At 44.6% G+C, this 15,855-nt stretch overlaps 1 protein-coding gene across 3 annotated transcripts in view; it reads left to right on the forward strand.

Moving 5' to 3' along the window:
- The window catches only part of CTXND1 (cortexin domain containing 1), a 45,640-nt gene extending 32,590 nt beyond the window's left edge, over nucleotides 1-13,050 (forward strand). For 2 of the 3 annotated variants that reach the window (XM_089782062.1, XM_025179570.3), the window contains 3 exons: nucleotides 3,437-3,600; nucleotides 8,484-8,550; nucleotides 10,093-13,050. In XM_089782062.1, the coding sequence (XP_089638188.1) occupies nucleotides 10,147-10,326 (180 nt within the window). In that variant the 5' untranslated portion in view covers nucleotides 3,437-3,600; nucleotides 8,484-8,550; nucleotides 10,093-10,146 and the 3' untranslated portion in view covers nucleotides 10,327-13,050. The remainder of the gene's footprint in view (nucleotides 1-3,436; nucleotides 3,601-8,483; nucleotides 8,551-10,092) is intronic. The other variant, XM_089782063.1, reaches the window with a different exon arrangement.
- The last annotated feature ends 2,805 nt before the right edge of the window (nucleotides 13,051-15,855 follow it).

The raw sequence follows: 15,855 nt of genomic DNA on the forward strand, positions 1-15,855 counted from the left end.
ATGGCTCATTGGGTGTTGATAAATCTCATACATGCAGCGCTTCCAGCTGCCAACAAGATGGAAATTCATGTTTAGATTTATATGCAAACACTAATTAACCACAGTAGGCACAATTAATATTTATGCAATCCACCTGTAATAGATTCTTATTGAGTAGATCGTTACCACATCAGCTTTATTAGACCTCAAGCAGCGCTTATTTTGAATGATTAATTTTTCTTGACTGGATGAAAATGAGGATTGTCCGGATGCAACTCTTGCTGCACTGTGGGGGCGAGGTTGTTTAAAAGCGGATAGAGGAAACAGTAACAGAGAAATAGCTGCGTGTGCTTGTCTGAGAGACATTAGGTCATTATGTAAAAATTGTCCATCTCCTCTGTGGCAGTCTTCTAAAACGTTGAGAGCTGGAGAAGATCTCGCCTTCACTGAAAATGAAAATAAGGCAAAACTAAGCAGCTTCAGCTGGATTTTCACTTGCTGCAAGTCAGCATTGCTCTTAACATTTTGCTCTTAACCACCCCGCTCCTTGACAAGGATTTCATGCGACCACATAATTTCTTTTGCCCGATGCAGCAGCATGACAATTGCTTATTCTGTTGCACCTTGAAAAGTTCTGCTCAAACTTGAAGCTTGTATCGGGTTGCAGAGGGCAAGAGTTTTGCCCTCCCAAGTCAGGGTTGCTCTCCAGCCCCTGGCATAAACAGATAGGACTCTGGCTCTTGCAAAACTGGGGAGCAGTCTACAAAGCTCATCAGGTCTCTGAGGGCACTTAAAGGAGCAGAGTCTTATTGTACTGGCTCAGCGGGGTAGCCGTGTTAGTCTGTAACTTCAAAAACAAATAGTCCTGTGGCACCTGGACTGCACTACGGAGAAGATAGACCCTCCAGAGATTGATCTTATAGCATTTGATTTAGCAGGTCTAGTGTAGACCCCCAAATCGAATACAGAGGGCAGCCCCCACCAGCATTCTGTACTCCTCATTCTGTGAGGAATAAGGGAAGCTGATGGGGTACTCAGGATCTCCTTTTATGTTAAAACCATCAGGCACCCAGGCACACCCGTGAGTGTGACCTGCTCCGAGTAACCCAGGGAGGAAAAAGGCAGTTTTGGCCTCCCGCAGTGTAGACGTTGTGGCAGCCTGGCTTTAAGAAAGCCGAATCTAGCTGTGCATTTTGCATAGTAGTATGGTGTACCTTAAGCCAACCTGCTTGGTCTAGTGTAGATCAGGCCTTAGAGACTAACAAAAACGTATAGTATCATGAGCTTTCATGGCTAAACCCTCAAAAGCTCACAATACTATATATTTTTGTTCATCTAAGGCAGTGGTCCCTAACCATTCAGGGTTGCTGGGTGCCAGGGGGCGTGGCCGTTCGCCCGCCGAGCGGGGCCCCCCCCATAGCCGCATTCCCGGGGCCGGCGCTGGCGCTCTCTCCCCCCCCTTCCCCAAACACCGCGTGCCCGGGGCCGGCGCTGGTGCTCTCTCCCCCCCTCTCCCCTATGCGCCGCGCGGGATCAATCCACGGCGCCCCCGGGGCTGGCGCTCACCGTGTGCCACGTGCCCGGGGCCAGCTCCGGCACCACGCATGCGCCACGTGCCCGGGGCCAGGCCAGCCCTGAGCACTTGGCAGGCGCAGACAAATTCCCCCGCGGGCGCCATGGCGCCCGCGGGCACCGTGTTGGGGACCACGGATCTAAGGTGTGGTGAAAGTAAGCAGGTGCACAGCTTTGTGCACAGCTCCGGCAAGAGCTGGCTGAGCTGCAGAAAAAGCCAGCAAGGAATTATTTAAAAAGCTGGCAGGGACCCAGGTTGCAATAGGACAGTACAGGTAAGAAATTTTAAGTTACTTTGACAACCCACAGGACTACTTGTTTTACTGCATTGCGTGAGGCGTTCTATTACAATGGATCTTTTGATTCTTAGGGTAAGTCATTTGCATGCTGCATTTCTCTTTCATTTGTCTGGTGTTTTAAGCTAATGTGAAGCAATAAATACATACCCAGTGCTTTTTTTGTGATGGTACTGCCCGGTACTCAGTACCAGCACCTCCAGTCATAGCTCAACAACTTTTCCCCTGGACTACCAGCACCTTTTCTTTTTTTTTCCCCTTTCCTCCCCATAAAAAGAGCACTGAACATACCCATTGTTAAAAAGTCGGACAGTGAGGGCACATCTACACAGCCGGGTTAAACTCGAAATAAGCGAACGCAACTTGAGCCACGCTAATTGCGTAGCTTAAGATGAAATAGCTTATTTTGACTTTTGGCACTGTTTACACAACACTTATTTCGAGAGAGCACTTCTTCCCCAGACTTCCCTTATTCTCCATATAATGAGGATTACAGGAGTTGGGAGTAAGAAGTCCTCCATCTCAACATTTTTGACATTATGTTGAAATAACTACTTGTGTGTAGATGCGCACAATGTTATTTCAGAATAACATTAGTTATTCCGAAATAACGCTGCTGAGTAAACATAGCCTGAGTGACCAGGGAAAGTCATTCACTGCAATTCAGAGGCTAGTGTATCATAGAAGCACAGACAGTTACAATCCGTTTTACTGATTCTCTCCGCCATCTCTCTTCCCTCCTCCACCCCTCCAGTGTGCACACACAGTTAGCCAACTGGCTGTATCACTAAATTAGAGTCAGGCATCCACCAGTCTAATGGTCTAACACCAGTTCTGTTTATATACTGGCTGGTGAGAGACAGGGCTAGTCTCTAGGCCACTGAGTCTGCCTGACAGATAGAGAGTCAGAGTGGGGCCCATAAGGTATCCCTGTATTATAGTAGTCAGGCCAATGTAGAGAAGAGAAAGACCACTCTCCTTGGGGCTGCTATCCTTTCCAGACAAGTAGCAGTTAGTTGAGACAGTCAAACCTCCCTTCCCCCAGCTCTACATGCTGGGGAAAATTGTCTGTACAATATGTGGGGCTGGTACAAGGATCTTCCCCCTGGAGTAGAAGGAAAGCAAGAAGCAGATTTTACGAGTGCCCAAACCATGGCTGGCTTCAAATTTGAACCAATCCCAGTTCAAAATACATTGATGAACTGCACTAACCATTGCTCTCAGCCTCTGGCATGTTCAAACTGGGAGAGTTATATGCACTGGGGTGACTTCTGACCCAAGAGAAATCAGTCAACAGCAGGCTCTGTTCATCACTGAAGTCCTCAGTCGAGGCTCTCTAGCCCACAGTGTAGTTCATCCTTAAAAATCCAGCTGTTTAGAAACATTAATTTTACTCTTAGTTAATTTCATCCTTACCTCAGTTGTTTACATTTCTATACCAATCACTTTGAAGTTGATCCATTCCCTCTAGTTATTTAGGTATCTTACAGTTTTTAAGGCACTCAGATGTTCCATTATTAGAAGACTGCTGCATTTTCATTTGGCTTTCTCTTTTTATTAAGTTTTGTTCTGTCCTTTTTTTGCTTTAGGTTCTCTTAGCTAGCATACTTCATATGCAGATCCACTGTGCTACCCTAATTGAGAGCACCTTCCTGTGAAGTCTACCTTAAGTAAGCCAAGACCTCCTCTCATGGATGATTGCCAGGTGGACATGGGTGTTAAGCAGTTCCAAAGAAGCCCACCATGAGTTTAGGTACTTTTGCCATTTTAATATAATGTAGTATAACTGCCTTTTTCCTCCCCGGGTTACTCGGGAGCAGGTCACACTCACAGGTGTGCCTGGGTGCCTGATGGTTTTAACATAAAAGGAGATCCTGAGTACCCCAGTGGTGGTGATGTTTAGTTGGGGAAACCCTGTCCACTCCCTTACTGCTGTTCCTTTCTCATAAAGAACATACAATGGCGGTGCCTCCACCTGGCTGGCCCTGTACACACTTAACGGTGTGCCTTGAGAGCCTCCAGGAATAAAGTTATTCCAGCAATAATCTGGATCTAACTCAGGAACAACAGCTACAAATCATATACATCTAATAGATTACATTAGATTGAACAACCTTTACTTAGCAACTTAAAGAAACAGGGTTTAACAGATTAACAGTGAATAACATTAACAAAGTACACAGCAATAATAGGAAACTTATCTATCTGGCATATGTACTGCCACCATTTATCCCACTCCTTAGAACTCGCAGTACCATACAGTTGCTTGCATGGGCACACTTGAAGATTTTGCAGCTGGAGTGGATGATTCTAGTCTCCTTCTGTGTGCTGGATGCAGTGTAGCTTCTAGCCACAGGTATAGCCAAAGGGCAATCAGAAGCAGCCTGCTAGATTCCAGTCCCAAAGGCTCTTAGTCCAAGTCTGTAGCTACAACCTAACAGCTCCTAAAATGGATCAAACTCCTCCACAGCAGCCTGGCTCTTTTTCCCCCCCCCCAAAACAAAGGGGAAGAATCCACAGACTGCTGAGCCTTCCTCCACACACATGGAAAGACTCAGATCCCAAAACCAAAAGTCACTTCCTTCCTGGATTCCTCAAAGCCTCATGGGAATTGTAGTCTCTGGGGCTAGATTGCAGCACACAGGATCTTCTCAGAGAATAAGCAGAGGTACCTTTAGTAAGGGAACTATAGTAGTTATGGGGAATTTCACTTTTTATGTGAGTTGACCCAAATGAGGAAGCCAGAAAACAGGTTTAGTTCACTAAAGTCTGCAGCAACAGACTCCTTGACTGGTACCTGCAATGGTTATCAAGTCCCAATTCAGAAAAGCACTGAGTACATGCTTAAGAATGTGCTGGAGTGCTTTGCTGAATTGGGACCTTAACGGAAGGGCTGCTGCTGCTCCCAGTCAACGATATAGAAGATGGCAAATTAGTGTGTATTGTAAGTTGGCAGCCTGATTCAAATATGAAAAAGCAACAGCAGGGTACCAATAATAGCAATGATAAGTCTGTTTCCACATCAGCATACAGCTCAACAAAGGGAGCTGAGGTGTAAAACAAAAACGAAACCTGAACATTTGTATATTTTTAGAATTTCAATTAACATAACTGCCTGCAGAATGAGGAGGCAGAGCAGCGGAGTCAGTGAAGTATGTTGATCACAAGACTTTGCTTTTGCCACAACACCATGTTTGTGTTATAGAATAAAAATCTATTAACGGTTGGAGGAGAAATAAAAACAAACGAAGCAGTCAAGTAAAGCTTAATGTCCTGCTCAGGAACCGTAGGAGGCAAGATAGATTTGATGGAATAGAGAGAGTTCATCAGTACCAGCTCAGCAATATAAGACAGGCAAGCAAGAAATGGAAAAACTAAAGCCCTGATCCTGCATCTGTATTGCCAGCCCATAGACATCAATAACTATTAGGCCCAATAAGCTCATGAGATTCACAGAGCAGCACAAGATTAAGGAGACCAAAGCCATTTGGTGTTTTTTATTTGCTTTTTGGGTTTTGTACCTTTAAAATGCAGTCAGGTCACTAGACACTTTTTTAAAGGGAAGTTGTAATTCTGACAATCACAAGATTCCAAGGCCTGGTATGTTTAAATAAAACAAAAACAAATCATGAGACTAAACTTGTGAGACGAAACATGAGTGCTAAACTTGTGAGAACTAGCAATTGTACAGAGTTCATTTACCATCAGGCACCTTCTCTGCTGCTCTGAGTTCTAGCTCCTTCCAGAATTCAGGCCTCCTTCTGTTGCTCATTCATAAGCCCTGCAAGCTCTCTGGCTGTGCAACACAGCACAGTCTCTCTTTGTGACTCAGGGTGTGTCTAGACTACCTAGTTTTGTCGACAAAAGTGGACTTTTGTCGACAAAACTATACCAGCGTCTACACTACCGCTGAGTTCTGTCGACATAACGTCGACAGAACTCAGCAGTTTTGTCGACGCTGGTATACCTCATTTTACGAGGCATAACACCTTCTGTTGACAGAACTCTGTCGACAGAAGGTGTTATTGCCTGTAACGTTGCGTCCAGACTACGGAGTTCTGTCGACAAAGCAGCTTGCTTTGTCGACAGAACTCAATGTGTCTGGACGCTCTTTGTCGACAGAAGTTTTGTCGACAGATACTGTCGACAAAACTTCTGTCGACAAAACGCGGTAGTCTAGACGTACCCTTAGCTGCTCCCTCTTCATGGCTTAGCCCTCCACCCAGGTCATTATGTGCTTCCCTCCTTCCAGGGAACCAAAGGATCACCAGCTTAGCTGTGCAGTTATCTTGCCAGACCATCCTATAGTTGAAGACTATGCTACCTTCCTATATGGCAGATAGGGAAATCCAGTTCTGCCCTCTATCTTGGAGTCCAGCATAGGCACCATCTGTTCAACAGACAGTCTGCCTACTCTCAGACTCTCTTCTTATTTTCCTATGCTCCTTCCTATTCTTCTCCTCCAGCTCTCTGTGCCTCTTTCTCCTCATGAAGGTCCTTCTCACCTCAATTTGCTGCTTTGTAGCAGCCCACCCTACAGCTGCTCCTCTGAACTTCATTTTCTATGACCTAGCCAGTCTAATTCTCCTGCAGGCCAGCCTGTTAGGTTAATTAGCCCCTTCCTAGGTAACTTAACCCTTTCAGGTGAAGTGCAGAGTGAAAGTTCCAGCTCAACAACACTAAGGCTACGTCTACACTGCAGGCTTCTTGCGCAAGAACTGTTTTGCACAAGAGTTCTTGTGGAAAAGGTCTTCCACTGCCATGTGCTTTTGTGCAAGAGATGTGCTTTTGCGCAAGAGCATCCATGGCAGTGTGGATGCTCTCTTGCGCAAGAAAGCTCTGATGGCCATTTTAGCCATAGGGCTTTCTTGCGCAAGAAATTCATATTGCCTGTCTACACTGCCTTCTTGTGGAAGAGCTCTTGCGCAAGAGAGCTTATTCCTCATGGGGAAAGGAATAACTTTTCCAGAAGAAGCCCTGTTTTCTGATACTGTACTGTAAATGTACTTGAGCAAGAACGTGCATGCAGTGTAGATGCTCTGCAAGTTTTTGCGCAAGAACAGTCATTCTTGCGCAAAAAGCCTGCAGTGTAGACGTAGCCTAAGAATGTAAAGCAAGGCCTATATTTAAAGCATACATCCAAGTCTGCAAGTTCTGTCTTTTTTAACCTCAGCAATAACTGAAAAATCTGGTGCACAATTGTGGTCTGCCGTATGTATTTACTACACACTCAAAATTCCATTTTTCCATTTTTATAGCAATTCTTACCATGACTATCACTGTTCATTATACTGAAGTGCTGCACAAAGTACATCCTGGCCTTTGGGATCACTGCTTTGTTGTCATTTCATTTCTGCAGGATTTCTGGATTAGTTCTACTTATCCCTCAACTTTATTTGAATTTTGCCATGTCCTAAAATAGATACTTCATGTAGCTTATTGCAATAATTACATTAGGTCTTAGGGACACATCGCACGTGGAGTAAGGATATCATGGGCCCCTTAGTTCCCAACTCCCTGTCCCCTCGCCCCTGCTGCCTAAAATAATTCTTATTTTTCCCCATACTTCTTGTAGTACAAGCATTAGATCTGCTATTGCACTGTGTTATAGACCTTCCTGTGGGAATGGATGGCTATCTAACTCTAATACCTGAGATAATAATACACAGTAATAGGCAGAGATAATCCAGCCAATAAGGGAGTGAACAATGCTGGTTTGTGTGCTAGTGATGGGTGCTACATCTACACTGCCTCTTTTGCGGAAGAGGCAATGCAAATGAAGCGTTCATTAGCAACTTCTGGTGCTTCATTTGCATATTCTTTTCTGATGCTTTTTGCAGAAGAGGTTTTTGCGCAAAAAAAAGCAGTGTAGACGGGTCCATTTTGCACAAAACCCCCTTTTGCACAAAAACCTTTAAACCTCATTTTTTGAGGAATAAGGGTTCTTGCGCAAAACGGACCTGTCTACACTGGGTTTTTTTGCACAAAAACCTCTGCCGCAAAAAGCATTGGAAGAGAATATGCAAATGAAGCACAAGAAGTTGCTAATGAGCGCTTCACTTGCATTGCCTCGCAAAAAAGAGGCAGTGTAGATGTAGCCAATATTGATCAGTAACTAGCAATACATGTGGATTCCCCCACCACAAGTGTTGCATATGCTGCTTGTACTGTTTAGGTTTGATCACATGAATATTTAGCAGCTTTTTGTGTCTGACGACCATGGCACTCATCTTTCCCATCATCACTGAACATCTGTATCATTGAGTATTTCACGCCCTGGTCTCCTGCCTGCTGGTATTTGCAATTGTACATATCAGCTCCAGTGTACATGTTATGCCATACCACTGAGTTAAACCCTTCTGTGATGTGCTGCTCAGATGCCGTGGTTTTGTGTATGTGTGTGGGAGGATGTCCCCATGATGTTTGGATCCTTCACTATTGACATCCATTGGCCACATTTGGGTCACTTCCCCTCCGAGTATGGGGCTCTTGACACTATGATTACGGCAGCAATCTCTTAGCTCAACACAGGGCAATGGTGTTCAGAAAGGGTATTGCACAATAAGGCACAGTTTGCTGTGTAGCTCCAAAGTTGCAAAAGATGTTTCAAGAATGAATATTTTTGTTCTTTTCCAGCAGAGCCACTCTTGTCCTTCACTCACCAGTGTGGATGCCAAGGGAAAGCTCTCCCACCGCTCATTCTGTAAGTTAAGTCAGCCCCCCCCCCCCTTTTAAGGTCCTAGTATGGTCAGTTGCATTAAGAGCTATAGAATTTGCAAGCTACGCAACTGGCCAGCAAATACCATTCTGTGCTCAAGCCAACTTTATTCAAAAATGTAGATAATAGGGATGAAGGTTTTCTTAGATGATATAGGGCAGTGATGGATGGCCTGGACTGGGCTGCATGGGTGGCCCTCCATCTCAGTGGGCTGCCAGAGTGTTGTAACCAAGATAGTTTCCTAGGCTAAAGTAGTTTTGCTAACTGCTGCACTTTCATACCTAGAATTTCTGGGGTGTGCCCATTGAACTGTACTGCACCTTGATTGGATGCAGAGGGAGCACACGGCTCTCACAGTCAATGTTATGTGCAATCAGCATGCACCTCACTTCACGTGTCCTTGCTTTATGTGCGTGTCTCTTTATCAATACTAATAACTTTTTCCTATGTGGACAGAAACCAGTGGAATCTGGCAACCCTGCACATGGTCATTGGTAAACAATGTTTTGAAGACCACATATTGAACCACAATGGGCTGCATGCGGCCCATGGGTTGCAGATTGCTCTTCACTGATATAGTGCGTCAACCCTGCACTAATCATACTATTCTGAGCACCGTGGCAGGTGATACACCTTGAGTTTAAAAGTTACGCTGCTTCCTGGAAAGCATTAACTGGCAAACTTGCCATTAAGGCCAGTAACACCAAAAATTGCTGCAGCTGAAAGAGAAATTATAGGTAAAAAAAATGTTTGGTGTTTTACTATTTACTCCTTTGTTTGCTGTGACAGGCACAAAACACTTTGGCTGTGTCTAGACTGGCCAGTTTTTCTGGAAAATCAGCCACTTTTCCGGAAAAACTTGCCGGCTGTCTACACTGGCCGCTTGAATTTCCGCAAAAGCACTGACTTCCTACTGTAAGAAATCAGTGCTTCTTGCGGAAATACTATCCTACTCCCGTTCAGGCAAAAGTCCCTTTTGCACAAAGCTTTTGTGCAAAAGGGCCAGTGTAGACAGCTCAGATTTGTTTTCCGCAAAAAAGCCCCGATCGCAAAAATGGCGATCATGCCAATCTAGACGCAGCCTTTGACTCTAGACAGCTTCCCTAACAGTCATCTGGGTCTTTTACTGAGTATTGGTCAAAATAAAACTATTTTTAAAACAGGAAACTATAAAGGCAGGTGTGGCAGCTGCATTTTTTTAAACAGCAAAAAATGGATTCGATTTCAAGTTAATGGTGCCCCTTTAACACTATCTTGTAAAAAACCAAAACCAACCACTCTTTATTTGCCTCTTGGGAACAAATGATGATGAAATAAATTGGGCATCACCATACAAGAGGTGAGCTCTGGGTTCTGTCTAACACTGCCTGCTGGACCATAACATTTCCAACCTCTTTTATCCACCATTGTGAAATCCTGTCCATTGATGTCAATGGGAGTTTTGCCATTGACAACAAGCTACTGTCTTCCCCAAGCTCAGTAAAATGAATCCATGGTATGGTTGTTGACAGTCGGGTTGTTTTGCAGGTGTATGATGATGACAGCAATAAGTACAAACCCGGATGAGGAGAGCTACAAACCATGGAGGCGCCAACATCAGAGCCCGCGTTTGTCGACGTGGACAAAGGACTAACATTAGCATGTTTTGTCTTCCTTTGTCTTTTCTTGATTGTGATGATTATTCGCTGTGCAAAAGTCATCATGGACCCTTACAGCGCCATCCCGACTTCCACATGGGAGGAGCAGCACCTGGATGACTGAAAAGGACACTGCTGGAAGCTTCCACAATGCATCCTGGAAGGCCTTTTCCTTCAGAGAGGGTGATTGTATGTTAAATCACATTACGGAGTGGTGCAAATACCTCTGACAGCGTATTGGTTACATTTTCCTGCATAGAACGTTGTAGACTACATTGTGCCCTTATCTATTTCTATGTTAGAACCTTAACAAGACAAATTATGATTGTAGCTTGAATAGCACAAAGCTCTCTAGGCAATAAGGCTCCCTTTAAAGCTTCTTCTAATATAAATCTCAACCTGGCATTCTTTTCCCTTAAGGAATAATGTCAATATTGATTCCAGTAAATAAGGGGGAGGGTAGTTATGAGTACTTGGAAAAGCAATAAGGGTGTTTAATCTTTCTTTTGACAATATGTTTGTCCATTATTTCTGGGTGGTTCTTAAGGCTATGAAAATGCCACACCTTACAGGTGTGCAAAGTCTCTTGGAAATTTCTACCCCTGGGATGTCAGTGACTCTGGGTATGTTTAGACTGCAGGCTTCTTTCGAAGGAAGCTTTTTTGGAAGAGATCTTCCAAAAAAACTTCTTCTGAAAGAGAGAGTCCACACTGCCAAAGTGCATCGAAAAAGCGACCTGGTTTTTCGAAAGATAGCGTCCACACTGAACAGATGCTATCTCGCTTTTAAGTTGTGATTACTATGGACAGAGTGGCCACCAGGGCACCTGTGCTTTTTCCTGGAGGCCTCTTCTTTTGAAAAAACTCCCTCTTCTGCATTCACACATGCCATTTTCCAAAAGAGCTCTTTCGGAAAAGGCATAATTCCTCATAGAATGAGGTTTACCAATGTTGGAAAAACCCCTGTATTCTTTCAATTTTCTTTTGAAAGAACACAATAGCAGTGTGGACGTAAGTGAAGTTTTTTGGAAAAACAGCAGTTTAAAAAAAAACCAAAAACCCTGCAGTCTAGACGCAGTCTATATGTACTAAATAGGCTTATAGGGTGGAGTAGAGAGATGTGCACAAACTTCTTGACTATCTAGATCATAGGACTAGAAGGGATCTTGAGAGATCATCAAGTCCAGTCGCCTGCCCTCACGACAGGACCAAGCACTATCTAGATTATCCCTGACAGATGTCTATCTAACCTGCTCTTAAATATCTCCAATGATGGAGATTCCACAACCGCCCTGGGCAATTTATTCCAGTGCTTGAAGAGTTTCCTAATGTCCAGCCTAAACCTTCCTTGCTGCAATTTAAATTCATTGTTTCTTGTCCTATCATGAGAGGTTAAGGAGAATAATTTTTCTCCCTCCTCCTTGTAACACTCAATTAAGTTCAGGTTAAACGTCTCTAGTCCAGCACCCTTGGGGCCTGATTACTGCTGAACCAGAGAATTTTCTGAACCATGGCAATATTGTCTAGTAGCATTACCAACATTTCTAAGAATGTATTGGGCTCTTATAAAACATTTAGGGGTAAATTAGAGCTAAATAACAGCATAGAACACTGAGAGCCAGGGCTGGTAGCTGTAAACAAACTTTACGGGATTGCAGGAAACTTGCTACACCTGTGGTAAGGGAACATCCGGCTAACTAAAATCATGCTGGACCATGGATGTTGCCAAACCAGAGAGTTCCAGACTACAGAAGTTCAACCTATATTAGAAAGCTGCTATCATGTCCCTTTCACTCTTCTCTTTTCCAAACTAAACAAACCCAATTCTTTCAGTCTTTCTCCATAAGTCACATGCTCATAGTGGTTAGTTCTAGTTGTACACTTTTACCTGCAGTATTTTAGGAACATACTTCCAAGAGCCAGGATTATGAAATACACAAAACTTGTGATGATTTTCAAATGAGTGGATGTATAATTGCTCCCATTTTTTATTTACAGTTGTTAAGATTCAACCTTACTGCTACCCATCTGGGTTGCACAAAAATAATGGAGCAAAGACTGTAAAAGAAGAGGCATTAATCAGAACTATGTAGCCTAGATAAGGTGGGGTCATAATTTTATACTTTTTTACTGGTCAGTAAGAAAGACAGGTATTTAGCAACAACTTACAACATGCACTCTGCCATGGCAAAATTAAACATCTTTAAGTTTACAGATGAACTTTCATAGAATTGTAATAAAAATGTCTACTCAATTTCCTACCTTAACCATTCATTACTTATTGCATACAAGGAGGGAAAAGGGATTCAAGGATCGCCTAGTGCAGCTCTGAGGTTTGGAGGGAAAGGAATTCCCTCCTAAAATAAATCCTAAATTCTATATTCCCCAAAGGCTTCTAATCTTGTCTCAGTTGCAAAAATTCACCCACAGCTGTCTTTCTGCAGTGACTACAAGTTTTGCTCAAGGAACTACTGGAGTAATAAGGAGTTTTCCCAATAGGAGTTGTGTTGTGGAAGCTAGGTCTCAACCACGGTTCCCTCTATGTTTTTCTATCTTTGGGAGGAATAAATTTTGTTGTGTGCACTGAGGAATGTGCAAATGTGCATCACCAATAGAAACACCTGCTGTCCACTGTGAGTGCTCTGCTAATCAGATGGGTGGCACCTGACTCTCTTCTGGGCAGCCGCCTAAGCACTCAGCTTACAGGGAACACTGGTATCAACTAGAGATGTAATGGGTACATCCACAAAGAGTCAGTTTCCACCAAATTTGCAGGTATCTGTCCACCCACACCCAGGCTATGTCTATACTCACAGCTTCTTGCGCGAGTAATATGCAAATGAGGCTAAGCATGAAATATCGCTGAGCCTCATTTGCATACCTAATGAGCCACCATTTTTTTCAGAAGAGGCTCTTGCGCAAGAAGGAGCGTCTACACTGCCCCTTCTTGCACAAGAAAAACCCTCTTGTGCAATAAGGGGCAGTGTAGATGCTCCTTCTTGCACAAGAGCCTCTTCTGAAAAAAATGGTGGCTCATTAGATATGCACATGAGGCTCAGCGATATTTCATGCTTAGCCTCATTTGCATATTACTCGCACAAGAAGCTGCGAGTGTAGACATAGCCAAATACCACTCTGGGGCTATTTGCCCTCTATATTCCCAACTCCCTTACTATGCCTTTCCCTGATATGGTTGCCCACATATGGTAGGGTGCATATGTGTAGGAAAGGGGTAGCCAATGGTTGAAGCAAGGAATTAGGAATCAAGATTTCTTGGTTTCTAGTATCAGCTTTGTTAGGGTACGTCTACACTACATGCCTCTGTCGGAAGAGGCATGTAGATTTGTTTATTCAGCAAAGGTAAATGAAGCCGCGATTTAAATGATCGCAGCTTCATTTACATTTACATGGCTGCCGCGCTGAGCCGACAAACAGCTGATCAGCTGTTTGTCGGCTCACCGCTAGTCTGGACGTTCCCCCTGTTGACATCAAAGCCCTTTGTCGGCAGCCCCGGTAAACCTCATTCCACGAGGAATAACGGGGCTGCCGACAAAGGGCTTTGATGTCGACAGGGGGAACGTCCAGACTAGCGGCGAGCTGACAAACAGCTCAGCGCGGCAGCCATGTAAATGTAAATGAAGCCGCGATCATTTAAATCTCGGCTTCATTTACCTTTGCCTACAACCCTAATCTACACAGCCTTACAGACTTGCTACATAGCCAGGCAAGTCACTGCATCTCTTTGTGCCTCACTTTACCCATGTGTAAAATGAGCCACAGTAATCTTTGCCTGCCTCCTCCTATGCTCCGAAGCTTAATCAACATCAGCAAAGCACTTGGGCTATGTCTAGACTGCAAGCCTCTTTCGAAAGAGGCTCTTTCGATTTAATTTCGAAAGAACGCGGCTGCAGTCTAGACGCAGGTGAGGTTTTTTCGAAAAAAGGCTACTTTTTCGAAAAAACCCCTGAGTCTGGACACAGCCTTGGAGATCTGTAAGTAAGAAGCATTGCATATAGAAGCAGAGTATTAACTTATTGTTATTACTTGTGAAGCTGGAATATAGGGAGTGGCTAAGACTCATTATAAGGTAGATTAAATTGCCCTCATCACAGAGGAACCCTCAAAAGGTGCTTTGGACCATTTAGTGCCCACTTTATGCCACAGATTTTGCTGATCTTACTCATGACTGTTACCACTTTGCTCTGTTAATCATCCCATTGATTGCAGAGAGATTCTTTGTAAAGTAAGATGCTATTCACCATAATCAAGGGCATCCGAATCTGGCTGTAAGTGGTGTGGAGAGCATTGGGCAGAACTTCTGTACTGAAATGAATTTCACCCTCTGTTCATTTCCTATTTTCATTTGAGAAAAAGGAGTTTTCTCTAGACGCTAGGACCTACCTGAATATTGCACCTGAGCTGGTTGAATTACCCAGTGGCAACAATTTATCTGATGGATTTAGCTGTTGTTTCTGTTGGCTGGTTATCCTCAAACTGGTTGTGGATTTTTACAATATGAACATTTTTCAACATACTATGTGCAAACAAATTGCAGTCTATTTTGTTTATGGCTAGGTCACTATGGCTATGTCTAGACTACGGGGGTTTTGAGGGATACCTCTGGTACCGCTGCATCCAGGGAACACGTTTGCTCTCCCGTTTTTTTTTTTTTTTTGCGAAACGTGCTCTTTCAGGGAGCCCTACATACCTCGTTTCATGAGGCATAAGGGCTCTGCTGAAAAAGGAGGCTTTTCTGCCATTTGGCCCTGCCTAGATTGGGCCAAATGGTGGAAAAGCCTCTTCCACAAAAGGGATTGGAAAAAGCTACGCAAATTGTGGAGCGCAGTTTGCGTAGTTTTTTCCAATAAAGCCCTGCAGTCTAGACCTAACCTATGAATATCTATGTACACGCTAGGGTATGTTTATACACCAGGGCTAAAACTGAAATAAACTACACAACTTGAGCTACATCAATTGTGTAGCTTAAGTCAAAATACAGGCAGTCCCCGACTTACGCGGATCCGACTTACGAACGGGACTTTTCTCGCCCCGGAGCTTGCGGGAGGTGGGACCTCCCAGAGCACAGCGGTCCCGCCACCGTATCCTCTGGGGCGAGAAAAGCTGCTCCGGGTCTCCCTGGTGTGCTGGGGGGGACTCTCCAGCACAGCAGGGAGAGCCGAGCAAAGCCGCACAGGCGGCGGGACCCCGCTGCCCGTGCGGCTTTGCTCCATTGCCCCAGAGCAAAGCCGCACAGGCGGCGGGGTCCCCCGCCTCTGCGGCTTTGCTCCTGTCTCCCTGCTGTGCTGGGGGGGACTCCAGCTAGTGCACCCCCTCCCAGGAGAACAGGCTTTTGTTGCGGCACGCCTGGGGTAGAACAGCTGGGGTGCTGTCAGGTTGGTCCTGCGGGGACCTACCTGGCAGTGCCCCAGCTGTTCTGTCCCAGGAGTCCAGATTCAGCCGCTGTTGAAACTGATCAGCGGCTGATTCCAGGAAGCCGGGGGCAGAGCAGCTCTGCCTACGGCTTCCTGTAGTCAGCAGCTGATCAGTTTCAGCAGCGGCTGAATCTGGAGCCAGTTCCAACTTACATACAAATTCAACTTAAGAACAAACCTATAGTCCCTATCTTGTACGTAACCCGGGGACTGCCTGTAACT

The sequence above is a fragment of the Pelodiscus sinensis genome, chromosome 14, assembly GCF_052426305.1.
Source record: "Pelodiscus sinensis isolate ZL-2025 chromosome 14, ASM5242630v1, whole genome shotgun sequence".
In the NCBI taxonomy this organism is placed as follows: Eukaryota; Metazoa; Chordata; order Testudines; family Trionychidae; genus Pelodiscus; species Pelodiscus sinensis.